Here is a 16,025-nt window from a genome sequence, read left to right on the forward strand (position 1 = left end):
GTTGACAGTGGGTTTGAAAGGGTTAAAGCCGCCTGCACATGATCCACGGCAAAACCAGCAGGTGGGGCGCAGAGCAAAGAGGCCAAAGCGCAGCGCTGGAACGTTCTGGAATTGGTTGCGCCTAGAAAGGTCAGCGGCAACGGCGCAAATCTGAGCAGTGAGCGTCGCCAGGGGTGGCGCAGCGCCTAGTTGGGCGGTTTTGCCGCCTATCATGTGTAGGCGGCTCAACCATCATGGATGGACTTGGCTTCCCGGGCCAGGTCGAGAGGCGGGTTGGACGGGGGTCGACTTCAATGGGAATTTCACACGACCAGGGTCGCGAACAGCCGGGGCGGGACGAAGGGCTCCTGCACACTGCCTGCGTGGCTTGAGCGTGGCGTTTCTGTGGCGTGGCGGCTGTTCCAAAACTCTCTTCCCATATGTCGAACAAGGGTGATCCAAATCACGTGACTTTTGAACACGCTATTATTTTATTTTATCAATGGGAAATATACATGTGTACAGACAAGGAGGACTAGCAGCAGCAGCGCCGCGTCAGATACGTTTCTGGTGTGCAAAGACATAGAAAACGCCACGCAGCTGACACGCGACAGAAACGCCACGCTCACGCCACACAGATAGTGTGCAGGAGCATAGTGTGCAGTGTGCCGGGGGGGGGGGGCAGTCGTCACAGGTTTGCCGCACACTTTGAAAAAACGACAACATAGATTTCGTCTCACTGTGCTTTATGCTGGGGTTCACAGGCAGCTTCAACAAAAGCAGAGTCAGAGTCATTTCCTACGAGAACAGACGTATGAGCAAGGACCGCTGGGAGCGAGTCCCCCGGATGTTAGCCCAGTTGCCTTTAAAAAGCTGCCTGTAAAAAAAACAGCGTTAGAACGTTAAAGTGTGAAAATAAGTTTAGTTTAATTCTCTTGTCCACAGCAGGCCTTGTTGACTGGCTTGGTTTGAATTGCCACAAGATATGTTTATAGTAGGGCTGCACAAGTATGGCCAAATTGATAATCACGATTATTTTTGATCAATATTGACATCACGATTATTCATTGATTTTAGGGACAAAATATTTGAATTGCACTTTCACATTTAAGTAAACAGAGCTACAATCCTGCTAATGTACAAATATTTTGCATCAAATTAAGACTGGTCCTTATTTACAGTGCATCTCCTAGAAGCAACATATAAATAACATTTGACCAAAACTCTACCCAAAATTAAATCAACAGAGCACTGCTTTCACTTTCTTGTTGTGACCTTAAATATAGTTAAAACAAGGTTACGCTTCTAGTTTTTCACAGGCTGCCGCTGCAGGGTGCACGCATGACAGCTCACCAAAAAAAAAAAAAAAAGCAAAAACATCTCAAATGGACCCTGGTCGCTGGCTGTCAGTCTACGAAGCGCTTAATTCGATATGCAGCGGAGTTTACTATGAGCGGAGCATGCTTTTTAAGTATCAATACTGCAGGCGATACTGTTCATTTAATTGTGGGAAGCCCAAATCGTGATCACGATTCATATTTGGTTAATTGTGCAGCCATAGTTTATAGTCTGACAAAGCTAATAAGTGGGCCCTGAGTTGAGATTAATCTGTGACATTAAACAGGGAGTTGGAAGATGTTGAAGTCTGGAGTTCAGAGGTTTTGACTTGTGCTGTGTCCTGCGGTGGACTGTGGCTGTGCTAGGCAGCCACTAGTGTGACCTTCAGTGAGCACACTGTTCACATTCCTTGTATACATAATAGCAATAACTATAAAAAAAAAGAAAAAGAAAAAAAGCAACAGTTTAACTAGAGTAAGAGGTCACTTTTGATGACATTTATTTGTGTTAAGTTCCATAACATTCACTGGTTTAATAGCTATTACAGTAACACTTTATTCAAGGTATCGACATAATCGTGACATGACACGGTCATAACTATGACATGACACTGTCATGAATGTGTCATAAACGTTATAAACAAGTCAAAAACGTTTATGACTTCTGTCATTAAGTGTCATTCGGTTTTCGTCCTGACAACTTCACATTGTTTGGGTTGTCTTGATTATGACAACTTGACATTAATCAAAGTGGCATTAACAAAAGTTTGTCTTTGTCATGACAAGTTGACATAACATTTGTTTGGGATGTCTTTGTAATGACAACTTGACATTAACCAGGATGACATTACCAGAAGATGTCTTTGTCATGACAACTTGACATAATGTCATCCTGTTTAATGTCAAGTTGTCTTAATAAGGACACTCCAAAGAAATGTAATGTCAAGCTGTCATGACAAATACATCTTCTGGTAATGTCACTTTGATTAATGTCAAGTTGTCATAATCAAGACAACCCAAACAATGTCAACTTGTCATGACAAAAACCGAATGACACTTAATGACAGAAGTCATAAACGTGTATGACTTGTTTATAACGTTTATGACACGTTCACGGCAGTGTCATGTCATAGTTATGACAGTGTCATGTCACGATTATGTCGATACCTTCAAGTAAAGTGTTACCAATATTACCAATAAACACGCAGTATTTGCTTCCTCTGTCCCATCACTAATTGGGGGATGAAATATTGATGGAAAAAAAAGTTATCAAATATATTCTGTACAGGTTCATTTACAGAGAACAGAGACGGTGTGGGTTCACTTCGCACACCAAACTAAATTAAGGCTTTACGTCTACTGTCATGACTTTGAATCTAGCCTTCAAAGTTCTCATACTGAGTGAAAAAGAAGAGGGCCAACCAAGACCCGGAGCAGTGTTTAGAAAAAAGTAAACCGGTACTATCCCTTTAAACAAAGAACCTCAGAGGGAGTATCTCCTTACATCATTAATTACCTGTGACATTATCCAAAGGCCGTTCAGGTCTACGCATGAGCAACATGCTGCGGTCAGGACAGCCATTCAAACACTGGCTCAACAGCTTCTCAGATATGGAACAGTACCAGAGTAATAAGGCAGCCCTTTCATGTCCGTAGCATCTTCAGCGCACTCTGTGATCTTCTCCCTTTCACTGGTCCTTTATGCTGAGCACCGGGTCCACCAGTCTGTTATGAACATGCAGTAAACCTACAATGAAAACAAACAAAAAAAGGACAATAAAAGCATATTAGATACTGACATACAGCTTTGCAGAAAATGACTGAAATTACTACTACTCTGCAATATTATTTAACTACAGATGTCGCTATAGATTTACAGCTCTAGGTTATGACGCTATTAGTGAAATATTGACTGTAGTTACAGAACAACCAAGTGTTTAGTTTAACTTAAGACCCTTTGACCTGTAGGGCACTGGATAGCACACCACAGATTAGTTTTAGATAATGATCTGAATGTTTCTTTATCCATTGTGGCAGCATTATGCTGGTTGATAGTCTCATTGTATCTAATGGACTGTTTTGTGAACTCTGACCTGCTCTCCAGGATGCTGAGAGGGCTTTACAAAAGGTTACAGGAAACTTGATGTGGGTTCTTTAAAAAGGTCCCATGGCATGACAATTTCCCTTTATGAGGTTTTTTAACATTAATATGCATTCCCCCAGCCTGCCTATGGTCCCCCAGTGGCTAGAAATGGTGATAGGTGTAAACCGAGCCCTGGGTATCCTGCTCTGCCTTTGAGAAAATGAAAGCTCAAACGGGCCGATCTGGAATCTTCTCCTTATGAGGTCATGTTTGTGGGACTGGCTCTAGTGGCTGTAATTCTGCACCAAGGCTGAATTATGGGAAAGAGACTTCATATACAGTATTATATACTAAGGTCTATATAAAAGAGACTTCAGATACAGTATTAGGGGACCACTAAGGCCTATATAAAGAGACTTCAGATACAGTATTAGGGGACCACTAAGGTCTATATAAAAGAGACTTCAGATACAGTATTAGGGGACCACTAAGGTCTATATAAAAGAGACTTCAGATACAGTATTAGGGGACCACTAAGGTCTATATAAAAGAGACTTCAGATACAGTATTAGGGGACCACTAAGGCCTATATAAAGAGACTTCAGATACAGTATTAGGGGACCACTAAGGTCTATATAAAAGAGACTTCAGATACAGTATTAGGGGACCACTAAGGTCTATATAAAAGAGACTTCAGATACAGTATTAGGGGACCACTAAGGTCTATATAAAAGCATCCAAAGAGCACCATGTCATGGGACCTTTAACATTTGCAATGTGGTTCACTTTGTGCAGACTAAGGAACAGATGATCCATTGTTGCCATATAGTTTGGGTCTGTTTCCCGTTCACACACTGACTTGTTACAAACTAACTAAAAGGGCACAAACAGTAAGTCATATAACCTGACGTAACTCATTCTTTGGACAGATTTTGGGGATGTCATTCTGCATCATCAGTGCTTGATGGACCTACAGAGAAAAATCAACATTCTGGTGACTGACAGCAGGTTGAGCAGCACTTTACTGAACCTGATGGGTTTATGGATCTACTCTGGTTTTACAAAGAACTCACAAAAAAAAAAAGTTATGAGCATTATTAGTCCTGACTGGAACTGGACTTAGTGTCTAAAATAAGGACAGACGGGTAGAAACAGGAGGTCCATAAACATTACAGTGAGGATAGTTACTATGTTTTATTCACTTTTTAATGAGGAACTTTTAAAATACACACCACACCTCAGTTTGAACTGCTCTACACTTTCTGATGAATTAGGGAAAATCCGAGCACTCGCATCCATTCGAATTAGAGAGGTTATCGGCTCCGATACTGCCTAAAACACTGGTGTTGCTAAGTACTGGAGTTTATGGACCGATCCGATACCACGTAATAAAGCCCTAAACAAAATCTACGTTAAAGTAGTTTATTTATTTTTCTTTTCCCGTTATAACTGACTGTCAAACTGGATAATAAAAGAAAGTTCTGTGGCATTCATTGTTTGTTCAGGTTTCACAAAGAGTTTAACCTGAGCCAGACCAACAACAAAGATAGAAATCATATCACATCCATACAGGGATAGTAGTACACAGCTGTTAAAACATAATAAAATATATGACACACTGGTATCGGATCGCTACTCGGTATCGGCCGATACACAAGTTCAGGTATCAGAATCGGTATCGGGAAGCAAAAAATGGTATCGGGCCATCTCTAATTCGAATCCATTCAACAACAACAACAACAAAAATTGCAAGAATCTGCTCAGGACCAGACCGAGACTAAGGATCGACCAAATATCGGCTGCGATATTCAGCATTTCTACGATGATCATTATGTCTTTGCAGTGAGTAACAATCGGTTTCATCATCAAAGAACGTTTTTGTATCACGTCTACTCTTCAGTTCTCTCTCTCTCTCTCTCTCCCTCTCCCCTCTCCCTCCTCTCTCTCTCTCTCCCTCTCTCCTCTCTCCCTCTCCCTCTCCCCCTCCCTCTCTCCCTCCCTCTCTCCCTCCCTCCCGCCCCGGTATCGGCCCTGAAAAAACACATAGAACATCACTGACCAAGACCCACGTTTTCAGATGGTTTTGGTCCGGTTGTTTGGTCCGCGCCAGCTTTCACACCAGCCCAAATGAACTGAACCGATCAGGTAACGTACACTTAGTTGGCAGTGAATCAGGACCCGCTTCTTCAAAACTAATGCCATCTAATGCAAAAAGAGTCCTGCATTAAATCCTCCCTCCATGAAGGTTCTGATATTCAATTTCCGTTGGAGCCGATTTAAATATGGCGGGTGTGGATTCCACTTTACGTGCATTGTTAAGGCCGTGGTTCGCTGCTGTTAAAATGTATTACAATACACAGGTGTTTCTAATATTTTTTTACGCCCCATTTATGTCAATGAACTCTTCTCTACGGACTATTCCACTCCACTTAGCTGAATACGGAAGGCGCGGTTGTTGATGGTACCTTTGAAGTATTTGACGGTTTTGACCCGTAGCTCCAGGGTGGCGTCTTCATCGCAGACAAAGATGGTGCGCGGGTGCTGCTGGAATGCTGACACGGTCCACATGTGGTTCACTCCCTCCTCTATGGCTTTATACAGAGCAAAGGCTTTGTGTGCTCCCGTGATCAGAATCATCACCTGAGCAGAGGACGACAGAGTAAGCGGCAACCATCACTTACTGTGGATCCAGGAAAGTAGGAACATGTTAAGTGTTTTAGGCAAAATATATTCTTCAAAAAGGTCCCATATTATGCTTATTTCCAGGTTCATACTTGTATTTTGTGTTTCTACTACAACATGTATACATGCTTTAATGTTCAAATAACACTTCATTTTTCTCATACTGTCTGTCTGATTATACCGGGGCTGCTTCTCTTATCTCCTCGCTTGGACCGGAGGTCTGGAACGTGCCGTTCTAGCGTTTTAGATCTTATTTAAACTGCCAGGGGTTGTTAGGTATGTACAAATAGTGTATATATGGTGCAGAATATCTTAACGTGGTTATATAATATGATGTTATTCCAGGACAATGGATGAATAGATTAACTGCCTTATAATCTGACCTCCTTGGCGTCCATGACAGTTCCTACGCCCACAGTGAGAGCCATGGTGGGAACCTTGTTGAGGTCGTTGCCAAAGAAACGAGCATTGGCCACAATGGTATCCTTAGCCAGGGTTTTCACTCTGGTCCTGGAAACAAGGCTGGAACCGGGCTCATTGAACGCTATGTGACCATCAGGGCCAATACCTACAGAAAGATTATGAGAAGGAGCCGGACAAAGGCCGAGTTAAAGAGAAGCTTTTTCACGCACACGAGATGAAATGATCCTTGTGACGTGTACGTACAACAGGCTCTGTTTGACTGATGATGATGATGATATAGCAGACAAAGCAATATTTAAAACAGTGATTCTGACCTCCTACGAACAACTCAATTCCTCCAGCCTCTGCGATCTTCTGCTCGTAGGCCTGGCACTCTGTCTCCAGGTCCTCTGCGTTCCCATCCAGGATGTGAGCGTTGGCTGGATCAATGTCGATGTGCTTGAAAAAGTTGTTCCACATGTAGGAGTGATAGCTCTCTGGATGAGCACGAGGTAGGCCTGGAGAACAAGAGATGCAGTGCCATGAGTCAAGCCTCCAGAGGAAACACAGTAAACTACACGGCTGCAGGCCTTTGGAGCCGTGAGGACATGGAAGGTATGAAATTAGGCTGAAAATGAATCACAATCCAGAGCTAACTGGATGAACCCGTTTATCTATTCCTAAGAAGTCACTGTTGTTTGCGGATGTCACTTGACAGGATTCCTGAGTGATGGAGTCATCCAAAATGTACTCTTCATGTCACATGAAAACTGCCACTTTGCAAAGTGTCCTAATGTACCCAAGCGTTTTATTTCATTGAACGTGCAGTCTCCTGAGGGCTTGCACTTGACATTCTATTACTCTCTCCATGTAAATAAGTACAAGGTTGCAACTGTCCAAAGACTTTCTGGGAAACAATGAAAACAAACTAAAGTACAAGCACCTGCAGCTGGTTAAAGTAGAGCGTGCATTGTTTCCTTTAGGATTTTTTTAACAGTGGGGGTAGGTCTGAACACGCCCCCCATGAAACAGAACTGACACTTTGCTGCAACACAAATTAATATATTTATTCACCTCTATTCACACACACACACAATGAGGCATATTTTCAGTTGTGATTGAACTGTATTTTTTGAGTTACTATATAGGCCAACTTTGATCTTGACATATATGCTAAGCATTCTGTAGCAAATAACAATAAATCCACTATTAATTACATTATCTTAATGCAGTGTAACTACTTCAGCATGTAAATAATGCACCTAAAATACAAACGTGAGCAAGGGCGTTCAGCAATCGCTATTATATCGAATCAATAGCCACGTGCAGTTTAGCTAGCAGGTGAAGAATACAAACAACGAAAATCACCAGTTAACTTAATTTAAATTTGCAAGACCAGGCTTAAATGAACTGACAACAGAAGTTCTACCACTTACAGTTCTCAAGGACGTACACACACACACACACACACACACACACACACACACACACACACACACACACACACACACACACACACACACACACACACACACACACACACACACACACACACACACAACTGGCTTATCATCCAGACAGCGTCTCTTTTTCCTTTCTCCCTTTTTCTGCCGAGTGACCGCGCTATTCTCCGACATGCACTCTAACAATACAGCCCTATTTCTGATACCGTGGGGGGCGGAAATGTTGCCGTGGCGGGCCGCCACAGTCAAATCAACGTAGAGGAAACACTGAGCGTGTACTTCAAGTAATGGCTACCAGTGAGAGTGCTGTTTTCTTTGACAAATTGTAATACATCTGTAAATTCTCTCGCAATGTTTTGAGTGGTTTAATAAACCAGTTAATGCAGGAACTTTACTCTTGTCTTCTACGCATAAGTGGAACCTTATAGTAAGCATGTGTATACAGAAGTGTGAAAGTTACACAATGCACAGGACATTGGTTTATTTATAGCCTTTGAGAGATACGCATCATCACAAAAGCTTTAGTAAGAACGTACTGCACACGTTAGAAGAAGTTTAGTCAGCCTTTAACTCACCTACATATTCATCCATGTTGAAGGTCTTCACATATTTGAATGAAATATCTCCACTTCTGTAGAATTCAATCAACTTCTGGTAACAGCCATAGGGAGTACTCCCTGGAAGAAATGGGACACATTAATATACGTTCCGCTTAACGTTGACAAAGTTACAGAAAAAGTTTGCCCACGAACCCGAACAGTATTCTCTGTGTGAATGGTGCTCACCTGTAGGTAGGCCCAGAGTGAAGTATCTTTCAGCGGAGGGCTTGAACTGGATGATTCTGTTGCGGATGTATTTTGCTGCCCACTCACTGGCCAGGTCATAGTCCTCCAGAATGACCAGCCTCATTGTATTGGCTTACTAAATGAGTACGAAGAATATAGACCCTTTCAATGGAATTCAATTGATATAGGCTACAGTCTGGCACCTTATTAAATCAGTTGATGTCATTTCACTTACACTGCAACCATATACGTATTTGTATCTATGCACTGCAACAGGAAATTACTTTAGGGCCATTTTGAATGATTACAACCGTCAAATGGTCTATATAAAAGTTACAGCTTAAAAAAACGTTAACGGTCACCAGCTTTTCTTTTCTGGCGCTCTGATGGAGAGAGAGAGTAGTAACGTTATGAGAAAATGCCATTCAAAAACTGCCAACTGAATGTGTTCTTTGCTAGCTGGTTATCGAAGTTGTTGCAGTTCAAGGCGTCAATTATTTAAAATACCTTCGCAAATAATATAGGTTTGGTTGGCTGTTATCTACCATCACAGTTGACATTGTCCGTAAGCAGCAGGACTCCAACGTTAGTTAGTTACTTATCAGATGGATGTATCGCTTGAGGCAGTGGCTAATGTTAGCAAGCGAAGCAACTTGAACAGAAGCGGAATGTAGCTACGGTTAACGTTACTGCTGACAAGTCGGTTCATGTCACTCAGCTGAGTTAATCTGAAAGTACTAGCTAGCTAGTTAGTTAGTTAGTTAGTTAGTTAGTTGGTTAGTTTTTAGCATGAATTACACAGTTCAACAGTTCAAATGTTTTACCTGTTAAAATACGGAGTTTGTCAGACGTCGGTGTTTTGTCACGTGATAAACTGGTCAAATGATTTCACCAGAGCCTGTCTATGGAGAGCCTATTCACTCCCTATCTCACTCCCTATTAAGCCCCATTGTACCAACCAGGAATTTTCCCGAGAGTGGAAGTTCTCCCCTTATTAGACATTCTCTTCACCGTGCGGGAAGTATGGAAGTCCGTTTGGGCCAAAATAACGTAATTAAAAAAAATAATACATTCTAAAATTGTTATAAAAGGGTATGACTAAATTATTGACCACGTGTACTAAATTAATTATTAATTTAATTATTTCAGGATACATATATTAACAGTCTTTTCATGGCATTTGCCTTTTTCACGGCAGTAATTTTGACTTGTCATAGGAAAAACTCAGGTGAAACTCATAGGCTTCTCCATGGGGGTCGCTCAATCGACTTTTTGATGACGGTCGTGAAGTTGCTTGGCATCACGGGAGTTGTTTTTATTTCTTTGCTTTGTATAAAATTGGGCAGCACTTTAGGTACTAAAGTTGTATGTAGATAGGCAGTTATAGGACCAGCATGCACCTGGGAGGATCTGTTTTCTTAACCAGAAAGATGCAGCATTAATCACAATTTCTTGGTTCTGTTTGGTCCCTTGCAATGGATAAGTAAACTTGAAAAAACACAGATTTGGTATGGGCTTCTCTTGCCTGTGTACATTACATCCATATTGCACATCAATGGCCTTTTGATATAAAGTTTGATTTGTAGACAAATATCCACTATGACCAGTTTTAGTCAATAACAAATAATATACCTCACAAATAAAGTACATCATCACAATGATGCAATAGTCAAGAAAAAAATATGGAACTTCTTACGTTGCTACATTTTTCATTACTAGTCAAATTCTAAATTTTGACCAAAAAACCATATGCCTTGAAGATTTATAATATGCCTTGTCACTGCTTTAAATTTAAAAACATCCAGTAATATAATAAATAACACCGTGAAAGAGGATATTCTGAAAAGTACTTTTACTTTTGAGTACATTTTGTCGTTAATCTTCTGCAGTGGATTTTAAATGCACGACTATTTGTAATGGATTATCTACATTGTCCTTGTTACTTCAATCGACTTAGATAAAAGTAGCAATGACACAGTGTAGATTTCTTTTGACCACTGTTGACCAGTGTCCTCCTTTTATCTACATGATGTAGTTCTCCTGCAGCATTATCAATGGACCTTTTCCCATTATTCTCTTTTTTCCTTCCTTTTTAATCAGCAGAGCATTTCCTGTTCAACACTTTGAAACATGGGGACATCAATTCCATCTCAAAATTATAGTTTCAACTACAGCTGGGCAATATATTGATATTATTTTGATATCGTAATATGAGACTGATATCGTCTTAGATTTTGGATATTGTAATATCGTAATATGGGATAAGTAGTGTCTTTTCCTGGTTTTAAAGGCTGCATTACAGTAAAGTGATGTCATTTTCTGAACTCACCCGATTATTGTAACCGTTCTATCATTTGCCTTTACCCACTTAGTCATTATAGCCACATTACTGATGATTATCAAAAATCTCATTGTGTAAATATTTTGTGAAAGCACCAATAGTCAACACTACAATATGGTTGCGCTATTGATATCAAGGTATTTGGTCAAAAATATCGTGATTTTTGATTTTCTTCTTATCGCCCAGCCCTAGTTTCAACTCACCTAATAATCCCCCAAAAATTATCAGGAATGGTCTAAATGAATAGCCTTAGCCCAAGGATATACACACATAAAATACACACAACAAGCAACATAGTTGGGTTTAAAATTTAATCTTGTAACATACTGTTTAAGAGAGAAGATCTGCAATGCAAATTTCAATGTATTAGGAGTCTATGTTTGGAAACAGTTGGGATGTGGAGTGAATCTTTCGGAGAGGTAGAAGAGTGAATGTAAAACTTGTTCCATATTCTTCTCTGCAGCAGAACATAATGATGATGGTCCCAGGTTGTCAACAAAGACGGGAGACATGGGTGCACGAGGTATGACACTATTAAAATGTCCACATTATTCTTTCTTCTTGTAGTCCTCCAAGTGGGCCAGGATCCATCCAGATGGTCCCAGAATGGCCAGGGAGAACATGCTCAGTCCAATGATCGTTTCCTGGAACAGACAGAGCAGAGATTCAGTCAGCTGACAGCCAATAAGCATCTTCACTGATACATAAAACAAGATCAATTCCTCACACCTTGTAAAGTGTGCCAATGGCTTTGTTTATCCTGCTGACCCAATTTGAAAGCAATCCTTATGTCATTTTTCTTATATCGATTTTTTTAACCCTTGTGTGGTCCTTCGGGTCCCAGTGACCCGAAGGACAACACAAGGATTATGTACCTCCCTTGTACCTTGTTGAGAATTGCTCTCTAAACCCGGTTTCTTATTTAATTAAAAAAAAAAAAAAGAAAAACAAAAAAAAAAAAAAAAAAAAAAAAAGGGTTAGTTTTTAGAAAACAAAAAAAAAAAAAAAAAAAAAAAAATTTTTTTTTTTTTTTTTTGTTGGGGGGGGAGGGACAAAAAAAAAGGGGAAAAAAAGGGCCCCCCTCCGCTTGATTCAATAGCCTGCTAGTAGGCTAAGCCTGTGGATGCTTTTAAAATGCACCTGAAGACCCACTTTTATTCTCTGGCTTTTCAGACTGATCTCATGAAGTGGTGTCTGTATGGCACGTCAATTCATATGCCATTATTGGCGTGTTATAAAGACGCACACTCGCTTTTTAGCGTGTTTATCGACGCCGTTTGGCCTCCATTGACTAACATTATCTTTGCGATTGCGTGTGAAGTGACGCCGTAGCGAGTAATATGAAAAGGCGAAAATACGCGTAGGGAGGTTGGTGGGTGAGGGGGGGGGGGGGATGGGTCAAACACAGGACTTTCACCCAATCTGATTTCCTGGATTTTAATTTGTGATTCAAAATGTTTCTATTTAAATCTTGTTTTATTTCCACAACATCTACAGTGAGGAAAATAAGTACTTGAACACCCTGCTATTTTGCAAGTTCTCCCACTTAGAAATCATGGAGGGGTCTGAAATTGTCATCGTAGGTGCATGTCCACTGTGAGAGACATAATCAAAAAAATAAAAATCCAGAAATCACAATGTATGATTTTTTAACTATTTATTTGTATGATACAGCTGCAAATAAGTATTTGAACACCTGAGAAAATCAATGTTAATATTTGGTACAGTAGCCTTTGTTTGCAATTACAGAGGTCAAACGTTTCCTGTAGTTTTTCACCAGGTTTGCACACACTGCAGGAGGGATTTTGGCCCACTCCCCCACACAGATCTTCTCTAGATCTGTCAGGTTTCTGGGATGTCGCTGAGAAACACGGAGTTTGAGGTCCCTCCAAAGATTCCCTATTGGGTTTAGGTCTGGAGACTGGCTATGCCACGCCAGAACCTTGATATGCTTCTTACAGAGCCACTCCTTGGTTATCCTGGCTGTGTGCTTCGGGTCATTGTCATGTTGGAAGACCCAGCCTCGACCCATCTTCAATGCTCTAACTGAGGGAAGAAGGTTGTTCCCCAAAATCTCGCAATACATGGCCCCGGTCATCCTTTCCTTAATACAGTGCAGTCGCCCTGTCCCATGTGCAAAACAGACCCACCCCCAAAGCATGATGCTACCACCCCCATGCTTCACAGTAGGGATGGTGTTCTTGGGATGGTACTCATCATTCTTCTTCCTCCAAACACGGTTAGTGGAATTATGACCAAAAAGTTCTATTTTGGTCTCATCTGACCACATGACTTTCTCCCATGACTCCTCTGGATCATCCAAATGGTCATTGGCAAACTTAAGACAGGCCTTGACATGTGCTGGTTTAAGCAGGGGAACCTTCCGTGCCATGCATGATTTCAAACCATGACGTCTTAGTGTATTACCAACAGTAACCTTGGAAACGGTGGTCCCAGCTCTTTTCAGGTCATCGACCAGCTCCTCCCGTGTAGTCCTGGGCTGATTTCTCACCTTTCTTAGGATCATTGAGACCCCACGAGGTGAGATCTTGCATGGAGCCCCAGTCCGAGGGAGATTGACAGTCATGTTTAGCTTCTTCCATTTTCTAATGATTGCTCCAACAGTGGACCTTTTTTCACCAAGCTGCTTGGCAATTTCCCCGTAGCCCTTTCCAGACTTGTGGAGGTGTACAATTTTGTCTCTAGTGTCTTTGGACAGCACTTTGGTCTTGGCCATGTTAGTAGTTGGATTCTTACTGATTGTATGGGATGGACAGGTGTCTTTATGCAGCCAACGACCTCAAACAGGTGCATCTAACTTAGGATAATAAATGGAGTGGAGGTGGACATTTTAAAGGCAGACTAACAGGTCTTTGAGGGTCAGAATTCTAGCTGATAGACAGGTGTTCAAATACTTATTTGCAGCTGTATCATACAAATAAATAGTTAAAAAATCATACATTGTGATTTTTGGATTTTTTTTTTTTAGATTATGTCTCTCACAGTGGACACCTACGATGACAATTTCAGACCCCTCCATGATTTCTAAGTGGGAGAACTTGCAAAATAGCAGGGTGTTCAAATACTTATTTTCCTCACTGTATGTATCATTATTTGGGTCTTGTTTTAACAATTTTATCTTTGTGACTTTGTAAAAAAGGTGCTATATCAAATACACTTATTATAAACTCGTTGTGTGTGTGTGTGTGTGTGTGTGTGTGTGTATATATATATATATATATATATATATATATAAAAAACGACTATATAAAAAACAACTTAACAGTATATAAACAGTAAAGTTGTCGGGTGGTAGTAAATGTAAAGTGTTAGTTTCAGTTTGTCCATGAATAAATGCTGCAGCTCCTCAAGCCCAACATTTGAGGCTGTGGTTCATAATTGTCATGGGTTGTAACCTAGGTCTGGTCTGGTCTGGTTGACAAAGTAATATTTATTACTAGGGATGTCCCGATCGGATCAGAGCTGATATTGGCTTTTTTTTTTTGTAAGTAAGTAAATTCTACACCATTCTTGAGCAGAAGTTGATTTTATATGTGAGTTTTACAAAATGCTAGCAGCACTAAGTTAAATGTATTAAGATGAAGACATATTTTAGTTACTTTGTTTGCTAAGTTATTTTTGTAAATATAAAAAAGTGTGCAGCTCTATTATCTGGCAAATACAAGTATGGATCGGGAATCGGCAGATATTCAATATTAAATCATTAAAAATCGGATCGGTGGCAAAAAAAAACGCTGATTGGCACATCCATATTCATTACACAACACGGATAAGGAATCAACAACTTGATGAATAGCATGAAATGGCATTGCTGAATTCTTGACATTAAAGCAGTCCTCAAACGTGCCTTAATCACGTCATGTGCTCAGTACTGTACAATAAACAAATATTACTGGGGCCACTACAGGAATTCACATTATAGATACTACTGACTGACTATCTCTGTAACAATTTGACCCCAATTAAGCACATTGACCATTCACGGTCCAGCCTTTCAACGTTACTAGTTTCAACCTAACGTTAGTCTGCCACTGTCCCTGGAAATGTCAATACACTCACACATGTTGGCGTTACGTTCATAACGTTACAATAAAGAGCGCAAGCGATACCATGGCTACGGTTGGCGTTAGCTTACCTTTAGCTTGGGTGAAGCAAGGGGAACTGTTGATATGAAAATAATGAGCGTGGAGGGGACTTAAAACCCTTTACCGACTTGAATTCCGTTACTTAACTTGGGTTATTTAGACACATTGGCTTTAAAAACAAAAACACACGCGTTAAACACAGTGCCCCCACCCCTGACTTTACAGACATTGATTTTGACCTCGCCAGCCAAGGACAGCTAAGGGACAGCTAAGCTAACGGCCGCTAGCTAGCCATGCAGCTAGCATGAGCCCAAAGTGGTTTAGCGATAACGACAGACTTACAACAGTGCCGATCTTTTCCTTGGCCGGGCCAGCGTAGAGATTTGCCCTCTGAGTGACTGTGTGTCCCCGCAGCACAGGAGCAGCACGGCTGGCGATGGTCCTCAGGAGCCCCGACATGTTTATCTGCTACGGTGAAGAGGTGTCTTCTCTCGAATGAAGAAGATGCGATAGTGTGAAGAGGAAGTGGATTATGCAAAGGTCCTTTCTCTTCTTCTCCGCCTAACAGGAGATTACTAGCGGGTCGTACAGTGCCTCCTACTGTCCCGGATGCTGATGTACATGGATGGAGGTATGAGGATTTTGTCTTCATTGAACTGAAGAACTGTAAGTTACTTAACCCTTGTGTTGTCTTTCTGTCGACCATGCACTTGTCCTCCCGGGTCCAAATTGAAAATTAACAGTCTTTTAATGCATTTATTTTTTACGTTTGTCGCTTTTTTACCCACTACCACCACTAGTTGTATACGTATTCTTAGAATTCATGATCACTAAACCATATTTCAAC

The 16,025-nt window shown here is 40.9% G+C and overlaps 2 protein-coding genes across 3 annotated transcripts; both read right to left on the bottom strand.

Annotated features, from left to right (window-relative positions):
• Positions 1–2,421: 2,421 nt before the first annotated feature.
• On the bottom strand, positions 2,422–9,690 carry LOC120549895 (glucosamine-6-phosphate isomerase 2). Of its 2 annotated transcripts, XM_039787095.1 has the most exons (8): positions 9,556–9,690; positions 8,732–8,867; positions 8,522–8,623; positions 6,819–7,001; positions 6,465–6,649; positions 5,865–6,039; positions 4,314–4,369; positions 2,422–3,063 (listed from the first exon to the last, which is right to left on the bottom strand). In XM_039787095.1, exons 2-7 carry the CDS (start codon positions 8,853–8,855, stop codon positions 4,341–4,343), a joined length of 798 nt encoding a protein of 265 aa, XP_039643029.1. In that variant the 5' UTR covers positions 8,856–8,867; positions 9,556–9,690; the 3' UTR covers positions 2,422–3,063; positions 4,314–4,340. The 2 variants fall into 2 exon arrangements, with proteins under 2 accessions (XP_039643029.1, XP_039643028.1); XM_039787094.1 differs by lacking the exon at positions 4,314–4,369 and having other exon boundaries at positions 2,425–3,063.
• A 1,676-nt stretch (positions 9,691–11,366) lies between these two features.
• On the bottom strand, positions 11,367–15,721 carry LOC120549387 (cytochrome c oxidase subunit 8A, mitochondrial). The gene is made up of 2 exons (XM_039786271.1): positions 15,521–15,721; positions 11,367–11,716 (listed from the first exon to the last, which is right to left on the bottom strand). The coding sequence occupies exons 1-2, from the start codon at positions 15,635–15,637 to the stop codon at positions 11,621–11,623; spliced, it is 213 nt and encodes a 70-aa protein (XP_039642205.1). The 5' UTR covers positions 15,638–15,721; the 3' UTR covers positions 11,367–11,620.
• Between the last annotated feature and the right edge of the window lie 304 nt (positions 15,722–16,025).

Source organism: Perca fluviatilis, chromosome 20 (genome assembly GCF_010015445.1).
Source record: "Perca fluviatilis chromosome 20, GENO_Pfluv_1.0, whole genome shotgun sequence".
Lineage (NCBI taxonomy): Eukaryota > Metazoa > Chordata > Actinopteri > Perciformes > Percidae > Perca > Perca fluviatilis.